Here is a 13,238-nt window from a genome sequence, read left to right as displayed (position 1 = left end):
TGTGAGGTAATTCTGTGACGGCCAGTGCTGTTTGTGAGGTAATTCTGCGATGGCCAGTGCTGTTTGTGAGGTAATTCTGCGATGTTGAGTGCTATTTGTGTGATAATTCTATCGTGTCCAGTGCTATTTTTGAGGTAATTCTGTGATGTTGAGTGCAGCCCAAAGATGTGCAGGGTAGGTGGATTGGTCATGCTAAATTTCCCTTAGTGTCCCAAATTTCCCTTAGTGTTGGGTGGGGTTACTGTGTTATGGGGATAGGGTGGCTGTGTGAGCTTGGATAGGGTGCTCTTTCCAAGAGCCGGTACAGACTTGATGGGCCGAACGGCCTCCTTCTGCACTGTAAATTCTATGATTCTATGATTCTATGATTTGTGAGGTAATTCTGTGATGTCCAGTGTTATTTGTGTGATAATTCTGTGATGTCCAATGCTTTTTGTGAGGGAATTCTATGATGTTGAGTGATATTTGTGTGATAGTTCTATTGTGTCCAGTGCTTTTGTTGAGGTAATTCCATGATGTGACAATACTTGTGACAATAAGCGATTATTATTATAAACACCACTGGACAACACAGAATTACCTCAAAAATAGCACTCGACACAATAGAATTATCACACAAATAGCATTGGACATCACAGAATGACCTCACAAATAGCACTGGACATCATAGAATTACCTCTCAAACAGCACTGGACATCATAGAATTACCTCAAAAATAGCACTGGACACGATAGAACTATCACACAAATATCACTCAACATCACAGAATTTCTTCACAAAAAGCAGTGGGCATCACAGGATTATCGTACAAATAACACTGGACATCACAAAATTACCCTACAAATCATAGAATTTACAGTGCAGAAGGCCATTCGGCCCATCGAATCTGCACCGGCTCTTGGAAAGAGCACCCTATCCAAGCCCACACATCTACCCTATCCCCAAACCCAGTAACCCCACCCAACACTAAGGGAAATTTGGGACACTAAGGGAAATTTAGCATGGCCAATCCACCTACCTTGCACATCTTTGGACTGCACTCAACATCACAGAATTACCTCAAAAATAGCACAGGACACAATAGAATTATCACACAAATAGCACTCAACATCACAGGATTACCTCATAAATGGCACTGGCCGTCACAGAATTACCTCACAAATGGGACTGGATATCACAGAATTACCTCACAAACAGCACTGGACAACACAGAATTACTTTGCAAATAGGACTGGACATCACAGAATTACCTCGCAAATAGCAATCAACAGCACAGAATTACCTCACAAATAGCACTAGACATCATAGAATTATCTCACAATTAGCACTGGGCATCACAGAATTACCTCACAATAACACAGGACATCACAGAAAAACGCAGGGCTGGTTTAGCACAGTGAGCTATATAGCTGGCTTGTAATGCAGAACAATTCCAGCAGCGCGGGTTCAATTCCCCTACCGGCCTCCCCGAACAGGCGCCGGAATGTGGCAACTAGGGGCTTTTCACAGAAACTTCATTGACGCCTACTTGTGACAATAAGCGATTATTATTATAAACACCACTGGACTTCACAGAATTACCTTGCAAATAGCACTAGACATCGCAGAATTGCCTCACAAATAGCACTGGAAATCACAGAATTACTTCACAATAGCACTCAACATCACAAAATTGCATCAAAATAATAATAATCTTTATTATTGTCACAGGTAGGCTGGCATTAACATTGCAATGAAATTACTATGAAAATCCCCTAGTCACCACTGTCCACACCTGTTCTGGTACACGGGAATTGAACCCAGGACCCGGGCGCTATGAAGCAATAGTGCTAACCACTGTACTGCCGATAGCACTGGACATCACAGAATTTTGCGCCAGGGTCCCAAGTTCGATTCCCGGCTTGGGTCACTGTCTATGCGGAGTCTGCGCATTCTCCTTGTGTCTGCGTAGGTTTCCTCCGGGTGCTCCAGTTTCCTCCCACTAGTCCCGAAAGACGTGCTGTTAGGTAATTTGGACATTCTGATTTCCCCCTGTGTACCCAAACAGACGTCGGAATGTGGCAATTAGGGGCTTTTCACTGTAACTTCATTGCAGTGTTAATGTAAGCCTACTTGTGACAATAAAGGTCATTATTAAAGATTATCAAAGAGCACTGGACATCACAGAATTACTTTACAAATAGCATTCAACATCACAGAATTACCACACAAATAGCACTGGACATCACAGAATTACCTCACAAATAGCACTGGACGTCACAGGATTAGCCAATGGAAGAAACATTCTCATTTATAAGTTGCATGAGTTCAACCAAAAATCTGAGTTCTGGCTTACCTTACCAAAACATAATACTGTGCCAGGAAGATCACCAAACAGTTTTCTACTTAAGATCCGTGTGGAATGTTGTCCACCAAAGATGAAAGTCTTGCCTACCAGCTCTTTATGCATCAGATGAATTGAGTCAACTTCAACTCAGTCCTTAGTTTAAAATGACAATAAAAAACTGACCTAAGCAGCACTAAATTAGAAATCTTGAAGATAGCAACCACACTGTGTTGAGAGAGATTTTGTGAATATTTATTAAAGTAATTGATAGAAAATCAAGAGCATGCACCTGTTGCAGCCATTAAGATCTTGTTCTTGTTTTGAAAAAACATTAAAGACAACTAAGAATTTTACTCTATAGGATATGTTGGATGCTGCATAGATCCATCAAGCTATGCAGGGTAAATTTATAAATGGAGAAAAAAGCTGAAGAAATGGCAGATGTTCAATAAATCCCATCTGCAAAGCAATTAGTCATCTTTCCTGAACATACTTCCTTTTAAATAAGTCCAAACGACTTACCATTTTGGCCGTTACTCTGGCTGGGATAAGTGACTCATTAGACAGGCAGATGGTCTTGGGGACATCAGTCAGAACCTGGATCTTTCCCCAGTCAATCTTTGTAGAACTGAGATGAACCACTGGCCCTTCGCCTATGCAAGATATGTGGACTATCTGGTTTAAAAAAACAGAATAAATAATGTTTCTTGATAACTACAGAGGTGATAATAAGTGGCTGGCAATGTGTTGATTCAATGATGATAACACATGTATAGTATTATATAGAAGTTACAGCACAGAGACAAGTCATCTGACGAAATTGGTAAATGTTTGTGTTCCACATGTGCTTTCTCCCACTCTTACTTCATCTAAACAGCATTGTGTTCTGTTTCCCTCAAAATCTTTTAGCATCTCTAACTTCCTTTCATAACTATCTATGTTAATCGCCTCAGATACTCCTTGTGGCAATTAATTCCATATTTTTGCCACCTTTTGGGTAAAGAAATTTCATAACATATATTTACATGCCACAGGTGGTGAGTTTCTCTCAAATTGGCTTTGGGTACGGACAGTGTTGGCAAGACTGCATTTATTGCTGATCTTTTATTGCTTATAATTTATTCCTCATCATTTACTACTCAGAGATGGTGGTCATCGAGCTTCTTTAGCTGACCAGCAATTATTTTTACAATTGAGTGGCTTTTGGGGCCACTTCAAGGAGTCAATCAACCACATAGTGTGAGACTGGAGTCACTGGTCTACCAGTTCAGATAGGAACAGCAGGGCCCTGAACAATATTAAAGAAACAGTTGGGCTTTTACATTACTCAGCACATTTTAAGGGCATTTATTCTGATTCCAGTTTACATATTAACAGATTAATTAAAATCAATGTCATGCTTTGCCAAAGTTGAATTACTGCTAAACCTCTATACATGAAATTCAGTGAAGGTAATAAAGCGCAGCAGTATATTAAAGAGAAGGTAAAATGACAGGACTATAACTGAGCTATACTGCATATTTGTGTTTACAGGCAATTAGTTACAGAGAGGATAATAAATCTCAGGTCTTGAATTACAGCGAGATTAACAGATTACAAATAGTGATGTATTCTGAAAACAATGGATCACACAATGTTACAGTGAGAGTAACAGATCACAGTGTCTTACAGAAAGGATGATAGTCAGAAACAGTGACAACAACTGTATGGCAATGTGGATACTAGATCACAGACAGTGAGTTAGAGAAAGCTGAAATGATGCTGGAGAGTTACAAAAACAATAACAATGAGTTACAGGGACGAAAATAGAATACAGGAAATGAAGGAGAAGATAAGAGAGGAAAGTAGTGGGAGAGAGAGGGGAAAGGGAGGTGGAGAATAGGAGAGAGGATAATACAAGATAGCGAGGATGAGAGGATAAGGCAGAGTGAAGGAAGGCAGAGAACGGAATGAAACAGAGATGAGAGAAGATATTGTATGCAGTTTTAGGAACTGTTAAAAGTTCTTATATAGAGAGCGTAAATAACATTAAAATTGGTGCACAGAGTATTTCATAGAATCTCATAGAATTTACAGTGCAGAAGGAGGCCATTCGGCCCATCGAGTCTGCACCGGCTCCTGGAAAGAGCACCCTACCCAAGGTCAACACCTCCACCCTATCCCCATAACCCAGTAACCCCACCCAACACTAAGGGCAATTTTGAACACTAAGGGCAATTTATCATGGCCAATCCACCTAACCTGCACATCTTTGGACTGTGGGAGGAAACCGGAGCACCCGGAGGAAACCCACGCACACACGGGGAGGATGTGCAGACTCCGTACAGTCGGTGACCCAAGCCGGAATCGAACCTGGGACCCTGGAGCTGTGAAGCAATTGTGCTATCCACAAGGCTACCGTGCTGCCCATCTCAACAATGAGCCAGAGAATCAATGTACCCTAACATTGTCGCCTGAAACAATGGCACATCAAGCAATCCAGGAGTTGTGGCATTTACAAACAAGATGGAAGACCACCAAGGGCGCCAGGCTCAGCAGCAGCCACCACTGGCTGAGCAGCTCAAGGTCACCCATTTCTGCCTTTAAAAAAATATTTTGTTTAACTCGTATCTTAATTTAGAAATTTCAATTATTAAGAAAGGAAATGTTAGGTCAAATGTTAATGAAAATGGAATAGAGTCCCATCTTGGGTGCATTTAGTGGTGTTTCTTGGCACTTGCAACGGTGAGAACGACCCCGCCATTAAACAGGACTGCTTCATTTTTGGGCCTCGGCAAGAAACATCCCGCCAAGGTCGCAATTAAGCTCACTTAGGCGGGCGGCACAGTGGCACAGTGTTTAGCAGCGCCAAAGACCCAGGTTTGATTCTAACCTTTGGTGACTGTGTCGAGTTTGCACATTCTCCACGTGTCTTCGTGGGTTTTCTGCTGATACTCTGGTTTCCTCCCACAGTCCAAAAATGTGCAGCTTAGGTGGATTAGTCATGCTAAAAATTGTCCAAAGGTTAGATGGGTTATGGGGATCGGGTGAGGGAATGGGCCTAGGTGGGGTGCTCTTTCGGAGGGTCAGTGCAGATTCGATGGGCCAGATGGCATCCTTCGTGCAGATCGTGAAGATTCTAGGATTCTATGATTTTCTTCAGTAAGAGCTCAGCTCGCCAGTGCAGGAATGTTAAATGACACTCCGATCTCTGGGGCCCCAACTGCAGCCTCTGGACTTCTCCAAAGCCCCAACTTACCAATTAAGGGGTCATCGAGCCCGCCACACCCAAGCTCATTAGCGAAGGCACCCCCGGAGCCCGATCCATGGCATGATGCCATCTGGCACCTTGGCATTACCAGCCTGACAGTGCCCCTGCCAGCCTGACAGTGCCATCTGGGCATCTTAGCATTGGCAGTTGGCAGTGCCACAGTGCCCAGGTGACATCAGAGGTGCCAGCGTACCACTCTTCCCAGAGCCTGACCACCCAGGGGCCCACGGTCGCCTGGGAGACCGCTCCTCAAGTGCTGGTACGCCTGGTCCACGTTTGTGGAAACCAGTGCTAAACGGGTCTCCAAGGCGAGGCGTTAAATCCCGCACCTTGGGTAACTCAGGCACAAACATATTTAAGTGAGCTTAACTGTATACTTAAATATGCACAACGCCTTGCGAGAGGTATAACGTGCTCCGTAAAGCCCTCTCGCGAGATTTACCGGCCTCGTCGCATCCGAGTCGGACATCCTCATCCTCAAAGAATTCCAATATATTTACTCCGCATGATTTGATCTGCTTTTCACTAGGTACCCTTGAATGATTTCTTTTTTTTAAACGACCCATGCACACATGGAGCACATGTTCAACAGTAGGCAGAGCACCCTCTCCAGCACCCCTCATTCCTCTCCCCAAGATAGTGTTGTTTAAAACAATCACTTGGAAGTCAATTGTTAGTTGATTTTTTTCTCGTCTGTGCAGTGAATTTACAAGTGTTTGGAGCTCTCTTGCAACGTAACACTAGCCAGCTTATGAAAGCCTTCACTCTGGTGGTAACTACATGGATCACAGCGCTTCTGAAAAAAGACACACCAACAACACCTTTTTTTATTCATTTACGGGATGTGGGCGTCGCAGGCTAGGCCAGCATTATTTGCCCATCCCTAGTTGCCCTTCAGAAGGTGGTGGTGAGTTGCCTTCTTGAATCACTAAAGTCCTTGAGGTATATGTATACACACTGTGCTCGAGGGATGGAGATCCAGGATATAGTCCCAGCGACAGTGAAGGAACGGTGATATATTTCCAGGTCAGGGTGGTGAGTGACTTGGAGGGGAACCTCCAGGTGGTGAGGTTTGTGGAATATGGAGCAATCGAGTGGGCTGCTTTGTCCTGGATGATGTTGAGCTTCTTGAGTGTTGTTGGAGCTGCACTCATCCAGGCAAGTGGAGAGTATTCTATTACACTCCTGACTTGTGCCTTGTAGACGGTGGACAGGCTTTGGGGTCTAAGGAGGTGAGTTACTCGCCGTAGGATTCCTAGCCTTTGACCTGCCCTGGTAGCCACATTATTAACATAGTTCAGTTCAGTTTCTGATCAATGGTAATCCCCAGGATATTGATTGTGGTGGATTCAGTGATGATAATGCCATTGAATGTCAAGGGGTGGTGGTTAGATCCTCTCTTGTCGGAGATGGTCATTGGTGCCTACGTGCCATGATTAATAAAACATTGTTGAAACCAGGCAATGAAAGTGCAGAAGACAACCAGTACATTAAAGTACTTGATTTCACGCTAGGCAATGAATTCTTCTGCCTTCAATTTTAGTAAAGTTGAAAACGATTTACTGTTAATGTGTTCAGACCTAGTGCACAGCATGATTACAGAATAGGAAAACTGCAAATGCTGGAAACTTGAAATACAGAACAGAAAATGCTTAAAATACAGAGCAGGTCGATCTGAGCCAACAAAGAAGAAGATCAGCCAACATTTCAGGTAGAATATTTCCTTGACGAATAGTTTCAACTAAAAGTCCTAATTTGTTCTCTTTCACATACTGCCAGCTTTGTTATCAGGTTCCAGCATTTTCTGTTTTTAATATCTGTTCAATGTTTCCCTGTTCCAGTGTACAAGAGAAAGGGCATTCTTTGTGACCACTAGTTGAGTAAATTAAACTGTGATCCAGCTTCCGAGCTATGACAGATAAGACTGTTACAGAAACAGAGGAAAATAAATTAGGCTCATGAGCACCCTTTTATTGGGCATAACCAGAACCTTGGTGCGTGTGCTCAAACAATGAATGATTTTGTTTATTTGGTTACCCAAAGCAGCATGGGCAGAGAATGTCCCTCAGGTATATTCAGAACAGGCACAGCATAACATCAATCAGCTTGCAATGCTGACTAATTTCAGTGCAAACCTTGGCCCTCTTTCAGGTTTCAGCAGCTTTGAAAAACTCACCCATCAAAGTTAATAATAAACGTTACTATTACAATTAGGGTGGCTGTAGGACTGAACTCATGGTCAATAATGATTGCCTTCATTGCTGTCTTTCTAATCTAGAGTATTGATCAAGTAATCAGACAGTTCAGAAGACCATTCGGTCCAAATTGTTTGTGCTGGTTCTGTGAAAGAGCCATCATAAAACTATCCAATTAGTCTCGTTCCCCTGCTCTTTCTCCCTTCATTGTTTTTCCTTTTGCAAATCTCTTCGGAAACCAATTATTGAATCAACTTGCACCATCCTTTCATGACTAGATCACAACTCACAGCATAAAAAGAGCTTTCATCTTCTACTCTCTAGTTCTTTAGCCAATTATCTTTAGTCTGTGTCTGCTGGTGGAAAACAATTCCCCTTATATTTACACCAACAAAACCAGTCATCATTTTGAACATTCCATAGTCTTCTCTGGCCTCTCCACATAATTGAAGTCCCTCAACCCTGATTCAATTCTGGTAAATTTCCTCTGCATCCTCTCCAAGGCTTTGACATGCTTGCTAAAGTGCAGGGTCCATAAATACTCTCGCTAAGGCCTAACATTTAAACATTTATACATTCAAATTTTTTACAGTGCAGAAGGAGGCCATTCAGCCCATCAAGTCTTCAATAACCCTCTAAAAGAGCACCCTACCTAGACCCACCCTCCACGCTATCCCTGTAACCTCACCTGAGCTGCACATCTTTGGACACGAAGGGGGAGTTTAGCATGGTCAATCCACTTAATCTACACATCTTTGGGCTGTGGGTGGAAAATGATGCAGACACGGAGAGAACATGCAAACTCCACACAGTCATCCAAGGTCAGGAATTAACTCTGGTCCCTGGTGTTGTGAGGCAGCGGTACTAACCACTGTGCCATTTTGTTCCCAACGCCCCCCCCCCCCCCCGCCCCCCATCGTTTATAGGGCAGAATTTCCCAAAGTGTCATTTCGGGTAGGAAAGCCAATGTAAATCCTGCCCACTCTTTATAAGAACAGAAGAACTAGGAGCAGAATTAGGCCACCTGGTCCCTCGAGCCTGCTCCGCCATTCAATAAAATCATGGCGTATCTTTTCGTGGACTCAGCTCCCCCGCCTGCTCACGATAACCCTTAATTCCTTTACAGTTTAAAAATCTACCTATCTTTGCCTTAAAAACATTTAACGAGGTAGCCTCAACTGTTTCACTGGGCAAGAAATTCCACAGATTCACAACCTTTTGGGTGAAGAGGTTACTCCTCAACTCAGTAAATCTGCTCGCCTTATTTTGAGACTATGCCCCCTAGTTCTAATTTCTCCTGCCAGTGGAAACAACCTCCCTGCTTCTATCTTATCCATTCCCTCCATAATTTTATGTTTCTGTAAGATGCCCCTCATTCTTCCAAATTCTAGCGCGATTCCCATCGCAATCCACCACACTTCGTGCGTGATCTAAGCAAATTATTTCTAAGTGTGGTAGCGAGCAGGAAATGCTGGGTGTTTCCCAAAGCTGACCCGGCGATCCAGTATCCAATGTTAATTGGTCCATTTACCGAGACCTCGCGGGCTTCATGGCACAAATGACTGTCCCACTAGTTGATTCGTCAGGATCGTGCCTGGCAGCCCCAGAGTTCCCGATCAAATTTTTTGCGATGCTCCGCCCCCTCCAAAGCAGCGTACTCGGAGAGTATGGTGCGCCACGTCTCAACGGTCTCAGGACATTGCCTGAGGCCCATCCCCTGATGCTCCGCCCCCGACCGGCCGAGTTCCCAATGGCATCAGTCACGTGTGGTATCATCCGTCGGGAACTTGGCGTGGCGGCAGCGGACTTAGCCCAGCGCCGCCACAGTCGGGGGAGGGCCGATCCGCGGGCAGGAGGGGACTTTATCAGGGGCTGGGGGCACTGTGGAGGGGTGGTCCAGGGCGCACGAGACAGCCAAAGGGGGGCACTATTTTGCGGGCCGGGTCCATGAGTGGCCTCCGCCAGGTTGCACGGTGCAGCCGCTGTAGGTCGCCGCCATGCGCATGCGCGGTCATGGACCTGGCAGTTCTCCGGGCCGTATCGGCAGCTAGAGCCGGGTGTCACCGTCAGTTCGGGTCACAATTGTACAGCAATAAAACATGTTTCACCCAAGACATGTGAAGCCTCTGGCATGTTATTCTGCAATGCGGGCTGACCTCCAACCCCCTGCATAGCCCTCGGGCAGGTGGTCTTTGATATACCCCCCGCCCACCTAAGTCAGACCACGTGCAGGTGAAGAATGTGAGCATTCAGACCGGAGTAGCAAACAGACCGGAGTCAGACAATGGTATAGAATGAGGAACACCAGCTGTCAGCTCACGGTGCATTATCTTCATCCTCCTGCCTTCAACGTGGACCCACTAACAATGCTGACACAGACTCATTAGCCTGGAGTGATGTAATTATAGACCCTGGGAGCGTGGGACCCCACGACCGAGGCACTGCCAGGCTGGTAAGTGTGGTGCTAGGCTGGCAATGCCAAAGTGCTCGGGTGGCATCTTGCCAATGGTGGGGATCAGGCCTGCCCTGCCCTATGAGGTGGGGTGCGAGGGGCCCGATGACCATCTAATTGATCAGTTGGAGGAGTGCAGAGGGCACGGTGAGAGGTTGAGCGATTAGGACGCCATTTAAAAATGACGCCTCGATCTCTTCCTGCACTGGCTCGTTAGTTCAGGAAATGGGACTAAGTGCAGCCTCGGCGGGGCGTTCCTCACCGAGACCCACAAAATAAGCAGTGTCCTGTTTAATAGTGGGGTAGTTCTTGGCGCTGCAATCTAAACGCGGCCAAAATGGGACTCTGTCTCTTTTCTATTAAATCTCCCACCGGAAGCGAATTGCGTGGAATTCGTGCTCCCACTGCGTGCGCCGTGTGGTTAAACTTCAGGTAATGTAAATGGTTCAGCACTTTGCCCACGTGAAATGCAAGTGAATCCCGGTCCTGCTGGCACCTTATTCGTTGTTACCGTGTCTGATAAGCTGGAGTTGCCTATAAGTGCTCGACTCGCCACAGACTGTCATTCCATTCTAAAAGATGGCTGCATGGAGACCTACCACCCCACATCCGTAAATCCACGAGTCTAAGATTGAGCAAATGCGCGATGTCATCGAGGAGAGGAGGGAAGCCCTCTTTCCCAGGGCAGACTGTAGCCTACACTACTGAACAGCACCTGGGAGGCGAGTTCTTTGGGGGGAGGGGGTCTGCAGCTGGTGGCATGTGTGTGCAAGACTCCGAGCCAAAGAGGGCAATACATGTGTTGGGGCCGGTGGAGGGCGGGGTGCAAGGGACCTGGGAAGAGGGGGCAGAGGCTGTCAGTCCTCGCAGCATCACCAGGAGGACTGGTCTTCTTAGAGTAGCTGGGTGAGTCCCTGGCATCACTCCTGTCCCTAGCTCCTTACATCACCACCCAATCCCCGAGAGGCCAACAATATATTGCCCTCTTTGGCTAGGCGTCTTGCACACACCTGCCACCAGCTGCAGACCCCCCCTCCCCCCATAGAACTCACCTCCCAGCGTCTCACTATGTCCTTTCAGTGTCCCCAAGGATAAGGCGGCCCATGATAAGCGCGAGCGCCAGAATATGGGAGGGGGAATTGCTGACATTTCAGTCCAGACCCCCTTGGAGGAAAGGCCTTGCATCTCACAGGGGAGGCCGAGGAGAGGGCAGTGGTTGCGATAGAGGTCGGAATGCATCAAACAAGTGAGAGCCCAATGCAATACAGAAGTCCTTATTATGATCCCAGACCAGACCCCAACAGTGGCTAGGATATTGGACCAAAACCCCAATATTTTAGTTCATTTCGTAAGACTGTGTGGAAAGAATGATTCCCTCAGGAGTGATTGCACAAAGAAATTTGGATTTGGTATTTTAAAACAAAACTTTATTATGAGTACACGATTAAACTCTTTAACTTCACACAAAAAAAAACTTACAATTACCCCTTAAACAATCCTACTCAACTCTCTGTTAAACAACAAGAAAAGCAACATACAGCTCTCAATCCATCTTAAAGTCAGTTTGGGATAAAATAATATTTACTTTACAGAAAAGCTTTGGGTTCCAGACTCTGGTTGGAAGCCTTTAAAAAGCTGTTTTAACTGGCTTGTTTCAGCTTCTTCCTTGTCCTCAGACAAGACTGCTTTGCTTTAAATATTATTCATCTGAGAGAAAACTGCCTTTACTTGTGGGCAAAACAAGGGTTGCCAAATCAGACTTCAACTTCTCTACAAAATCTTTTCAAAATGTCTCTCTGAATCTTTTAGTTTCACTCAGTAATGACATCATTTCACCAAGCTGAAAAACAAATGAACTCTCCAGGCTGAAAGCACATTTTCAACTCTTAAACTGACCAATATTTATAATCCAATATTCCAAATCCCTCCATTCGTTTCACCTGATCGCAAGAGAGTCACCCATCTCCCACAGACCAGGCCTTCCCAGGATTTCCACCCATGCCTTTTAATTTGCAGGATCACCATGAGGTAGGACTGGGCCATATGGATCCGCTATCCCAGCCACATCCCCAGCACATCCCGGAGCACCACTTCAGGGAAGACAATGATGTTTCCATGCTGTTGACACCTGCACCATCCAACATTGCAGAGATGGGTAATGTTGGTGAACAGGCTCCTGTGGTGCACACCAAACACATGCTGCAGCACATCAAGGGAACGTCTGGACTCCCGAGGGATGAACGGTCCCGCTTCTGGAAAATATTATCCCATAACTGGGGCAGATGCAGACGCAGAGCCAGAATTTACAGGAGGGGGTGTCAGCAAGTTTCCATTGCCTGCAGGTAGAGCAGGAGGAGTACAACCATCTTCAGGCGCAGATGTTGCCGACAATGTGTGGTACCCAGGGCAACATCGAAAGGATGACGTCCAGGGTGGAAGGCCTGGGAAATATGTCAGAGCCATGGGTCAGGCTTGGGGCACATTGTGCTGTCCATGACTGAAGTCCAGGACAGGGGAGACCAGTCACAGGCGGACATGTCCCGGGCACAGATGGATATTTGCTGTGGGGCTCCAGAGCTTGGCACATTCACAAAGGGTCATGGCTGAGCGCATTCACTGGGTGCTGACTGAACTTGGCCGGTCACAGAGGGACATGTCACATGCATAGAGAGTCAAGACTAAGGCAGTGAGGGGCATGACAGGGCAGTGCAGGACATTGCAGAGGCAGTGAGGGACATGTCCCAGTCTCAATGCACAATGGTTGAGGGTATTGAGACCATGGCTCAAATGAGGCTCAGACGAGGGCAGGCCTCAAGGATTGGCAACGCCAGATGACGATGGCGCCTCCGGAGCTCACTCGAGCCTTACCTCTATCGCATGTAGTAGACCGGAGGCCAGCGAGGGAGGAGGAAGTGATGGGGCCCATGCCGGTGCCTCCACAGGGCAGGTGCTAGACCAACTCACCCTTTCCCAATTGCCTCCACCTGACACTGGCACATCTCATGGGCAGTGGGC

General features: G+C 46.1%; 1 protein-coding gene across 1 annotated transcript in view; it reads right to left on the bottom strand.

The window, feature by feature from the left end:
• The window catches only part of hydin (HYDIN axonemal central pair apparatus protein), a 1,604,351-nt gene that overhangs the window by 1,026,706 nt on the left and 564,407 nt on the right, over positions 1-13,238 (bottom strand). The window contains exon 19 of the mRNA XM_072518656.1: positions 2,849-3,001. Coding sequence (XP_072374757.1) covers positions 2,849-3,001 — 153 coding nt within the window. The remainder of the gene's footprint in view (positions 1-2,848; positions 3,002-13,238) is intronic.

This window comes from Scyliorhinus torazame, chromosome 10 (assembly GCF_047496885.1).
Source record: "Scyliorhinus torazame isolate Kashiwa2021f chromosome 10, sScyTor2.1, whole genome shotgun sequence".
Lineage (NCBI taxonomy): Eukaryota > Metazoa > Chordata > Chondrichthyes > Carcharhiniformes > Scyliorhinidae > Scyliorhinus > Scyliorhinus torazame.
The sequence above is the reverse complement of the archived record's forward strand: the minus strand, read 5'-3'. Positions and strand labels throughout refer to the sequence as shown.